We start from the raw sequence: 12,230 nt of genomic DNA on the forward strand, positions 1-12,230 counted from the left end.
ACCAAGAATTTGCCATTATAATTAAATCATGGCAGTCGGGAGATACTTCATGTCATGTATACACTGATATTTAATAAATAAAAAAGATAATATTGTCAAAATCCAATTTGCACTCCAGAATTAAAAAAACCTTTACTAGTTCAGTATTATGCAAACAGATCCTCAGTACCTAGTCTTATGAAATGAACCTAAATATTATTCATATATTCAACAGCTGTAAAATAATTTACTTTAAAATTTAGAAACTTTAATTAAATGTATAATACATGATAAATGTATAAGCAATTTTAATCCTACAGGTTGTTTATGAAAAACATATATTATGAAATATTGTTATTTCTTTAACTCTTGCTTAATTATTTTAAATAATAAGTAATAAATTAAAAAGCAGCTCGTAAGTCGGTTTAGTTTTACAGAGAAGGGAAAGGTATTGCAGCCTATATTTCAGTCATCCACCCAATATGGTAATTTCCAGATATTTTGGATTCCTACACATCCTTCATCTGAACCAAAAGTAAAAGAGGCAATTTTCCTTCAGCTCAATCAGTGACCATGTTGGGTGAAGTTGATTGCCCTTAAGTAAGGCATGTCTTCTTATTCAAACCCAATCATTGTACATTTTCAGGTCATTACATTTCTGTGGATACCTCACGAGGAACAAGTGGTGACACAGCTGTATTGCTCAGCCCTGAACTATACACAGGAGAGTGGAGTTGTATTCGACTTATATATCAGATTGCATCAGCTTCAGAACTGCCTCTAGGTTCTATTACCCTAAACCTACATATAAGAGTGGAAGGTGAAAGCTTTGATCATTTGCTTTGGACAACCACAGAACATTCAGAGAGCTGGCTCATAGCCAGTGTAGATGTAAAAAATAGGACAGACAGATTCAAGGTAAGCATCTGAAACAAGTCTTTGCAAATTACATACATATACAACTGTAGATGAATGAAAAGAACTATAACACTTTTCATATATGTTTATCTCTTTTCTTATGAAACATAAATATTTGGAACAATTACAGCCTTTTTACTATTTGTGAAAGGATACTCAACATCCACATAGCCACTTCAATAATATATCAGATGTTCTAATTAATGTGTAAATCAGAGGGGAACCTGCTGTCCTTATGGATTAATTGTACCACAAAACATATCAGAAAAGATCATTGTTCTATATTTTAGACTTTTCTTAGCAAAACCAGAAAACTAGTAGTCTTTAAAGAAAAAAACAATGGAAAATAGTTTATTCTCTAGAGTACAATGATCTTCACTTTGATCTTTCTTCATATAGTTTTGTAAACAGACATGTATATGAATCTATCACTCTTTTGAAAACAGCAATATTATTCAATTTGAAAATAGCAATGTTACTCAAAGTGGGAAAAATGTAATGAAAAGATTAACATAAGGGAAAAGCAAATATAGCAAATATATTTGGTTTGCACCAAATCCAGACACTATAGATTATATATAAAACCTTTCTGTGCTTGCAAAACATCATTGCTTCATATAACACTTCATACATTTAAAAATATTTAAACTTTTCACCTTTATTTTTTGGAATATTTCATTAATTTCATCCAGTCATTAATTTCATAGGGAGAGCCAGTTTGGTGTAATTAAGGCATCAGGCTAGAAACTAGGAGACTGAGTTTTAGTCCCACCTTAGGCATGAAAGCCGACTCGTGACTTTTTGGGCCACTTGTTTTCTGATGCCCACGACATCAGGCTCCGGCAAGAAATTGGTCATTTCCTGTTGCAACCAATGGATCAATGGTCAGTTGATGGGGGGGGGGGAGAGCCGATCCTGCACATGCAAGAAAATGAAAAAGAATCTATATTCATTTTCTTTTTATAATCAAATATTGTCAATGAACTTCTTTTGTATTGGGTGTTCAGTTTTATACTCAGTCTGGATTCATTCAGCAGCCATATATTCATGATTCTATCTCTTTTGTATCATTGCATGTATTTTATAACCCATTCAAATGCATCATTTATTACTCCTGACATATTCTTACTTCCATATGACAAAGTAGGCAAAATCACTTTTTTTCCTCTCTCAATCTGAACAATATTTAGAGACGGTTTCTACTAACATAGACATTAAGCACTGCTCTGAAAGACTGATGTTCAAGAAAATATTGTTAAGAAGGGTAAGAGGAAGTTAACCCAAATCTAGTGAATCATGGCCCAATTATTTAAGCTTTTTATTTTCTAAAACAAGTTATTATTAAAACACAGTGCTTACTCTACTTTTATGCTTATTTTACAGATTGTACTGGAAGCTATACTGGGAACAGAAACTTTTGCCAGCATAGCAATTTTTGAAATCAAAATTTCAAATGGCTATTGCATAGGTAAGTAGCTATTTTAATAATTGTCTATAAATAGCATAACAATATAATATTTAATTGGGGATCTATTGTCATAAGAGTATTAGTTAAGATAATTTCAATATAATATTGAAATATTATATTGTATTACTCTTAACCTGACAAGTAGTGTATTTGTGAATAATTATAATAAACTAAGTATAATTTGCTGCCCATGTTTCCAAATCTTTAGAAATCTTTGTTGCTCAGTCATGACTTAATACAAAAACAGCTATGCTGCAGTAATGAAAAAGAACATGTTGCTTCAGTAATGGCTTGCAGCTATTCATAGATTAAAATGAATTAGGACAATTTTAGGTTCTGTAACATCACTTGTACAGCTGTTAATATATTTTGTGTCATTGAATTTAAGGTGTGAGGAGTTAGCCAAGAGAAGCCCGGAGTTCTGCAGGACATTATTGGTCCTCAGAAAGGTCAAAAGACAGGCTACATGCTTGGGGTACAGAACTCAGGTGTTGGAGAATATTCTTGGGATATCATTAAAAAGCAAGACAATCACACTGCAGCCACCTCTACTTGGCTTAGAGATTCAGAGTGATGATATTCCAGTCAAAGACATTCCACGAGTATTGAATTTTAATTCTAATTTCTGGAAGCCATAGAGCAGGAGTACTCAACCCCCGGTCTGTGGACTGGCACTGGGCCCAGCATGCCAGAAACTGGGCCACGCAAACAAGTGTGAAGCCCCATCCACGGGATGCAGGCAGCACACAAAACTACGCCCCCTCCGGTCTGCGGAAAAACCTCTCTATGGAACCGGCCCTTGGTACCCAGAAGGTTGAGGGTCATTGCCTTAGATTGTATGGAGGGCACAGAATTTGAAAAAAGTAGAATGGAATCTGGGAATTATTGAAGGTCTAAATGCATTATATCACTTGTAATCTATGATGTGATTGATTTGTGCACCAGGAGGCACTTTGCTGAATTTGCTGAAATTTGCTTAGTGGGATGCATATTACTTTTAACTGGATGTAGTCAAAGAAGGTTATGTGTACTTTTAATTGCTAGTTTTGTCTGCAAGAAGTATGCATTCTGTCATCAGTTGACATGCTTAACTGTAAAAAAAGCTATCAACTAGCCTAATAGGCACAGCGTTTGTAGAGAGGAAACAGTAATATTTGCATTAATAAATGCTTGCAATTTAACACCGCAGCCCCCAAACTTTTGGGCACCAGGGACCAGTTTTATGGAGAACAGTGTTTCCATGGACTGGGGGGCATGGTTTCACATGCTGCCTGGATCCCGTGTGTGCACAGATGGGGACCCCTGATTTAACATATCATGAAAGTTCACCAATTCCTACTTTATGCTTCCTTTCCTTGTTCTGTTTAATAGCTTGCTGGATGATGATGGTAACACATAGGATTAAAGCTTATATTTTTCTGAAGATTTATTAACATTCACAGTACATTTTAAATAGAACACTAAACTGATTATAATTGACAAAAGAGATACAGTAGTTCAGCATGCCAAATCATGAATATTTATGTGCTTTGATATTTTCAATTGCAGAATGTGATTTTGAAGAAAATCATCTTTGTGGTTTTATGAACCGCTGGAATCCAAATGTTAATTGGTTTGTTGGTGGTGGCAACATAGGAAATTCACAGTCTATCCTTCCAAAAGATCATACTTTTAGGAATGAATTTGGTAAGCAAGAATGGATTATTTATTTTGAAAGAAAGCGGGATGGAAGATATCTGTAACTTTCAATTACAAATAATTCCAGTTTCTCTCATTTTTGTTCTCAATTCTGTGTTTCAAATTCTCTCACTAGAATACAAGAGCATCATGAATGAATATTTTATAATCATGTAGTTTTAAAAATGCATGTTCCAAAAATAGATGGGAGGGAAAACTGCAAATTGAATTTGGGTAATTGCAATTTTGACATAAATGGGGCATTCTTTGTGCATGTTGGGGAAACAGGGAGACACAGGAATTCAGCTTTTCATAACTGTTTTCCCATCTAAAGTATAACCATGTTTTGGTCAAAACAAATTATGACCTACATTTTTGCACTAAGTGCTTTCAGGCCTGCTTTTATATTTCATTTATAGTATTCGGTTTAGAATACATTTGTATGGTGTGAATTATTTATTAAATTAAATTCAGGCATTGTTCCAAGAATAATTTCTGTATAATTTTCTCAGCTATGCTCACATAGAAAATCTAGAGAAAGAAATTAATGAAACTTCATACTAGCTGTTAAACATCCTGGTTATTAAAAAGTAAACAATTTACTTTGTTATCTTAAAATGACTACATTCTCTAAGTATATTACTCATTACATTATTTATTTAAACCTATATTTATTAAAAAAATGTAAAATTGTTCAAATGAGCTGAAGCTCATCTATCTATTCTGACATAAATACATTTGAATTATCTTTTTGAGTCCTGTGTAAATCAGTTAGAAATATTTTCTTCTTTTTTGTATCACATAATTCTCTTTATCCAGTCTAAGTATCAGAGATGTAAGCTTTTCAAAAGCTAAGTTTGATTCATTTTTTTTTTCATTCTCAATATAAAATTTTTATTGTTTTCCAAAAAAGAAAAAAACATCACAAGTATTACACAATATTATAATATATTATAATATATCCCACCCCCCCGGACTTCCCAAACCAAATACCAGGCTAATATTCAAATATAGGTAAACAAATATTAATATCTCTAACTCCACAAACTCTATTTATAAACAATCCATCTCCTCCACATTAAGTGGCCCAATTTAACTGATTTTTTTAAAATAAAACTTTAAAATAGAATTGTCATCTGTTGGGAAAGGTTCTTTGTTTGATGAGATGTGAGGTAAATAATGTCTGAAGTCTTTACCCAAACTTTCTTTGAATACTTTTCAAATGCGAGAAAAAATATATTCACGAATTCCTTCATTTCCCAGAACTATGGTCAGATGCTATTTTGAAGCATTAGAATATCTTTTGGAGAAGACTGAGAGATCAGAGGCGCTATTGAAGAAAAATAATTAAAAAATATATTCCTTTTACCCCCCCTTTTAATGGGAGCTTTCAGAGAATCCTTTTCCATGAAGGGCACATCCATATCCAGTTATAAGATAAAACATATAATAAAAGGAAAAAAACAATAGAAATAATTCTTTTCAGAGAAGTAAAAATAAATTAATTAATTTGTTTTTTTCTTAGAAGTACTAAAACAATATGTTTTCATCATAGAGTTTTTCGGCATTATACGAAGATCGCAATGATGATTGAAATATACTGATAGAACCCGCATAAAACTAATCTGTAAAACAACTACTTCAAATCTTGTAATATTCAAAGACAGTAGACTACAATTAAGTTGGAAAACTTTGATCTCCATGGATACTTTCTAATGTAAGAATGTCCTAAATTAGGAACAAATACTCAGGAAAGGAATGAAAGAAAGTTTTTGAATGACAAAGAAGTTATATTTCTGGTAAAAATTTAGCTTAGGGTTGGTTTTTTTTGCAAATTAGATGAGTTGAGTTCTTAACTTTTAAATTAGAGACCTTTGAGAAGATGTTAAACCACAATGTGTTAAACCACAATGTGTTATATTTGTGCACTGGAAAGGCTGAGTGCAACAGATGCATTTAGCTCTAAAAATAGAGCAGCTGTGCAAGGCAAGGATTAATTTTGCTCATTCAGCAGACATTGCTCATTCCATGTGGTCTTTTGAGTTTGATAAAAAAGATAGTTCATCTTACATTAATTTTTTTTGGATTACATTGCTTTTTTTCTGGAAAATTGGAGAGGCCAGGACCCACCTGTTTACCGTAGAGTTTAGGAACATTTTTAAAACAAGCAACATCTTTGTACCATTTTAGAATAACTATTTTAATAAGAACTCGTAAAAGCCAAAATAGTGAAGAAGAAGGGGTCAGTAAAAAGCTGTAGAAATGTATTTATATATTTCTGCGTTACTGAAATTACTTTACTAAGAATAGGTCACAAAATGCTATCAGTATAGATGTGGAAATCATTCTGGATTGTCTTCTGATGGTCTACCGTAGCATGGAAAAGTCTAATATGGAATATTCACGGCTTCTGAAATATTTCCAACGATCAAATAGATAAACATAACTGACAGATAGATTATAACTTCTATGGTTAAGATCTCATTAAAAAAATGGTCTATTTCCCTGGACTTTTTCCAGTTATCCATTGGAAATTAATAGCTTTCCCCCCTAATCTAAGTAGATTCTAGTTAGTAATATATTATACTGTGTTACTTGGTATCTGAATCTATGGCTTTGGAACCTTGATATTAAAACAATTTCTTATGGGAATTGTACTCATTTACCTCAAAAATCTCAGATAGCTATTCACACTAACACAACCGAGTTTTATCTCTGAAATAAAGAGAAAAGTATTCTTTACTTCCAGAACTGCCGCCTGGTTCCAGTTCTACAAGCAAATGTAACTTTTGAAATGAATTAATTTAGCAGAATCTATAGAAATTTGCTGCTTCCTTTAAAATGACAAAAACATTATGAGCTTTCTCATTTGGGTCTTGTGATTTGTCACATCATAATGCTCCTGGCATCAATTCATGCTCCCTAGTGCCTCCCTACAGATGCAGGTGCGTGAAAGTGTTTTTCTGCTGATGTACACTACAGCAGATTGAAATATATTTTGAACCTACAAAGTCCTTGACTTACAATCATTCATTTGGTGACTATTCAAAGTTACAATAGCACTGAAAAAGGGACTTATGATCATTTTCACACTTATGACTGTTGCAACTTTGTGATCAGAATTCAGATACTTGGCAACTGACTTATATGTATGACAGTTGCAGTGTTCTGGGGTCATGTGATCACCTATTGCAACATTTTGACAAGCAGAGTCAATGGGGAAGCCAAATTCGCTTACCAACCTTGTTACTAACCTAACAACTGCAGTGATTCATTTAACAACTGTGGTAATAAAGGTCATAATATGAGGGAAACTCAATTGTTTTGCTTAGCAACAGAAATTTTGGACTTGATTGTGGTTGTAAGTCAAGGACTACCTGTACTCATTCAAAAAATAAAAATGACAGGCATGGACTTTTCAATTACACCAAAAATGAAAGGGGGTACAAAATGGTGTTGTGATATACCCCCTAAAACTAGAAATATGTGAAATTGATGAGATTTAAAAGAAGCTGGAAGAATTAGTGGGGGACACCTCTCAAACAAATGAACTATTACACTACAGGCACATTATTAGGTCCTGCCAATTTTTAAAGACAGTGGTGTGCCCCCTCTTTAAAGGACCACTGCTTGATCTAGATCAGTGGTGGGGAACCTATGGCACGTGTGCCAGAGGCGGCACTCAGAGCCCTCTCTGTGGGTACTTTTCTGAACTGCTGGTGGCGGGCTGCGGAGCCCCAGAGTGCGCCGGTCGAGAGGCCAGCAGGCTGTGGCTGCTGATGGACACTGTCGGCCCCCATGCGCTTGCTGGCTTCTGTGTGCGGGGACCGATGGTGTCAGGCAGCAGCTGCCCTGGCCCCTGCTTTGCCTTGCCCTGAGATAATGGCACCCTCACCCTGCAGGGCGAGCCTCCTACCCACCACCCTACCTGCCAGAGACCCCCTGGATCTCCCCCAACCTTGCCCGGCCCCCACAGGCGTCCCTCCCCACGAGCAACATCAAGGTGACCATGCCCACCTTGGCCACACCCGCCCAGTCTGCCATGACCACAGCCACGCACACCCAGTGGGCCACGCCCACCTGGCACCAGGCAATAAATAAGTGGGTTTTGGGTTGCAGTTTGGGCACTTGGTCTCTAAAAGGTTCGCCATCACTGATCTAGATAGCCTGGACAGTTTCCCTCCTGTCTCCAACTTCCCATTTCTAGGGAAGGTGATGGAGAGAGTGGTTGCATGGGCAGCTTCAGAGAACTCTGGATAAAGCGGATTATCTAGACCAGGGCTTTTCAACCTTTTCACAGATTGTACCACTTTTAGGACATGACAATATTTGAGTACCACCAGTGCTTAGCAAGATGTCAAAAATTTGATGACTAAAAAAAGGGGGGGATTTGGGGTTTTACTGATTAGATTCATTTGTTGTTATAGAAATGGCTAGTTTATAATATTATGGAAAAGTAAAAAGTTGAGGTTCAATGTTAATGCTTCCTTCTACTACAACAGAGGAAGTATGTTCTTTTTCCTTCTCCCCCTCACTTTCCCCCCCTTTTTCCTCCCCACTGTGTCCTACTATTTGCTTTTGTATTTTATTCTATAATCTAATAAAATATTACAAACTGTAGAAAAAAAGAAAAGTACCAGTTTTAATTTCTTCTGTGGCTGTTCCTTTGCTGAATCACTTTCCCTTTGCACTGACAAATGTATGATGAATTTATCCATGTTTATTAATATGCACCACTACCAGCTACTTCAGGGATCTTCAAACTTTTAGGACACTTTTAGGACTTATGGACTTCAACTCCCAGAATTTCTCAGTCCTCATGGCTGGTTGAGGAATTCTGGGAGTTGAAGTCCACAGGTCTTAAAGTTGCTAAGTTTGTAGATTCCTGAGCTAGCTGGTTGGCCCAGTGTAGTAAGAATGCACCCCCAATCCCTTCCCTGTACCCTTAAAGACACAGAAATCAAGTGCAAAGCAAGAAATTAAAGAAACACAAACTCCGTTTTTTCTCTCTCTTTAAGCTGCCTCAAGCGTGTCACATGTCACAATGTTGCAATTCTAGATTGAAAGGCTCCGGCAATTGCGAAAAGCTTTAGCTTTAAATTAAGCCAGTTTACCTTCAAAGAAAACTTTCTAAAAGCCACAGACAGAGTCAATTAAAGGGGGTAAAACTTTTGTTTAAAGGGATTAAAACTTTCCTGTTGTCTTTTTTTCCCTTCCCCCCGAAACCACGTTCTTTTATAGCCTCTCCTCTCTTCCCCCTCCCCTTTTCTTCAGTTCACCTCCAGCTCTGAGCTGCTTCTGGAAACGCCAATCAGCTGGAGTCCTGCCGGCTCCTGGGGCTTTTGCCGAGCCCAGACAGTCATGTAGCTGCAGCTGCCTCTCCCTCAGGCTTGGCTCGCCTCGGCTCATTCCCCCTACACTTGACTAGCAATCGCATACCACCTGCCATGTGGCAAAGTACCACAAGGGGTACGTGTACCACCGGTTGAAAAGCCCTGATCTAGACCCCTTTCAGTCAGGGTCCAGGCCATGATTTGGGGCTGAGATGGCATTGATAGCACTCATGGATGACCTCTGGCAGGAGCGGGATGGAGGTAGTGCATCCATCCTAGCTTTCTTAACCTCTCAGCAGTATTCAATACCACCGATTGTAGTATCCTTCTGAACCAGCTCTGGGAACTGGGGGTGGAAAGTACTGTACTGTACCTTCTTACAGGGCCAGTTCCAGTCGGTGTTGATAGAGGGGAGAGAGATCTAGCCCATGGCCCTTACTTTGCGGGGTGCCTTTGGGCTCTGGTCTTCCTCTACTTCTATTTAACATCTACGTGAGGCCACTGGGTGAGGTGATTTGTTGGTTTGGTTGAGATATCATCATTATGCGGATGATACCCAGCTCTATATCTCTACCCCAGGCCTCTTGAATGATGCCATGGATGTCCTATCCCAGTGTCTGAGAGCTGTTGGGGACCAGATGGGGCAAAACAGACTCCAACTCAACCCTTGTAATGCAGAGTGACTGTGGGTATTTGGATGCCCCAGAGACAAGGATCTTCCATCTTTGGTTCTGGATGGGGCAGCCCTGCCCCAAACAGACCCAGTATGCAATTTGGGGATCCTCCTGGACTTGCAGCTCCTGCTTGAAGAGCAGGTGGCAGCTGTGGTCAGGGCAGCCTTTGTATACCTTCAGGTGATGTGCCAGTTGCATCCATACCTGGGGACTGGGAAGCCCTGCTCATGGTAACTCATACCCTTGTAATCTCCAAATTTCACTACTGTATCAGGCTCTACATTGGGGCTGCCCTTGAAGACCATTCAGAAATTTCAACTGGTGCAGAATGCAGTCACACCGTTAGTAACTGGTGCCAGATATATGGCACATGTAATATCACTCCTGCAGGAACTGCACTGGTTACCAGTATATTTCCAGGTGCAATTCAAGGTACTGATGATTATGTATAAAGCCCTACATGGCTTGGGGCCAGGATACCTGAAGGATTGCCTTTTCCAAGAGTTTCTACCCATCCAATTAGATCAAATAGGATGGACATGTGTAGAGATAGGGGCCAGGTAGAGGTCGGGAGCAGCAACCTGCCCCCTCCAAAGCCTGTGTGCCTCTTCTCTCTACATGATCTCATCCCTTCACATCACCATGGCAATATGGGAAACTACCCTAGGCTGGTACAATGACGTGACCTGCCTGATATCAGCTAGGCTACACCAACAGGATGTGGCAGCAAACTGCTCCCTGTTTTGCGCCTCTTGGCTTTCTATTTTTAAGGATTGGTAAGGAGTTGAACCAATAAAATGCTATTGCCATGTTAAACTTTTGCTGCTTGGAAAACTATAAAAGAATAAATGCTGCGAAGGCGGTCAGCCATATTTGCACCCTACAATGACTGATTACTACAGGCATGCTACAGATCTGCACCCTACAATGACTGATTACTATAGCACTGATTACTACAGGCATGCTACAGATCCCATCAGCCAAAGAATGTTGGCTGACAGGGACTAGAAGATGAGCTTCTTTTGCAGCAGCCCCTGCTCTGTGGAACATTTTCCCTCTGGAGATTAGAATGGCCCCAACCCTGTTAGTCTTCCGTAAAGCATTGATGACCTGGCTATGCTTTCAAGCCTACATGTGCCAAGGGTCCCGCCTCCTGGCTATATTGTTCAGGCCAGATATCTTGTTTATATATACTGAAATTAGATGTTTTAAAGTTTTTTAGTGTTTTAATTTTTTTATTATTTTTATTGTTTTAAAATATTTTTTAAGATTTTAATTGCAATGTTTCTGAATTTGACCCGTGCAGAGTTGTTTGCTGAGATGGGCAGCTACAGAAATCAAATAAAATAAGCTATAATTTTGCATATTCAGAATCCAGAAATTTCTAAATGTTCTTCAGGCTAACTCTAAATAAGGGTTAGCTTATGTATTGTCCCATATAATTTTGCTTAGGCTTTAGGCTGATTGCTAGTTCTAAAAGAGGAAAACAAAAATGTACTGAACAAATTACAGTAAACATAAAATCTGTGCTGGGAGTTCATGGGAAATCAGAAATTTGCCAGAACCATGAAAGTGGCATCAGATGTCAAGCCAATTCTTTTTCATAATCCAAATGGGAAAAGACCAATAAGTGAAGCTAATGGTTTGAAAAACATCAGCCAACATCAGTTTTTGTTATTATTAGGGAACTTCTGCTTGGCATCAAACATCACAAACCAACACAAAAACAATGAAGCATCATCTTCTTAGTATTCTGTCACACACCCTTTTAATATGTATTACTTTGATCTTTTTTCCCTCTTCATCTGTACTTATGTCAGGCTAACTGATTTTTTGGTATTTTATTCTGCTTGATTTGCAAAATATAAAAGGAGTCTTTGTTACATAGGCTGCAATTTGAAAGATATCTGACATGCAGTTTCAGTACTGATTTGACTGTACTAAAACATTTAAATGTGAATTAAATCCAGTTTTGGTCACCACGATGTAAAAAAGATGTTGAGACTTCCGGTTTTGCGCAGTAGCGACCTGTTGCGGGTTTGCGGATTCTCCACACCCCCACAGTTAATTTCGCCCTGCCTGGTGACCCTAAATGGGTCTAAGTCGCCCTGAAGAGGTGACGAAGAAAGAAGGGTGCTCCAGCGATTCTGGAATGGCGGCGGCCATTACATTCAACTTGGG

At 37.8% G+C, this 12,230-nt stretch overlaps 1 protein-coding gene across 1 annotated transcript in view; it reads left to right on the plus strand.

The window, feature by feature from the left end:
* MAMDC2 (MAM domain containing 2) overlaps positions 1-12,230 on the plus strand; it is a 53,956-nt gene that overhangs the window by 21,194 nt on the left and 20,532 nt on the right. The window contains exons 3-5 of the mRNA XM_015812477.1: positions 626-897; positions 2,281-2,365; positions 3,914-4,051. Coding sequence (XP_015667963.1) covers positions 626-897; positions 2,281-2,365; positions 3,914-4,051 — 495 coding nt within the window. The remainder of the gene's footprint in view (positions 1-625; positions 898-2,280; positions 2,366-3,913; positions 4,052-12,230) is intronic.

The sequence above is a fragment of the Protobothrops mucrosquamatus genome, unplaced genomic scaffold, assembly GCF_001527695.2.
Source record: "Protobothrops mucrosquamatus isolate PMUCROS unplaced genomic scaffold, P.Mucros_1.0 scaffold87, whole genome shotgun sequence".
Taxonomy (NCBI): domain Eukaryota; kingdom Metazoa; phylum Chordata; class Lepidosauria; order Squamata; family Viperidae; genus Protobothrops; species Protobothrops mucrosquamatus.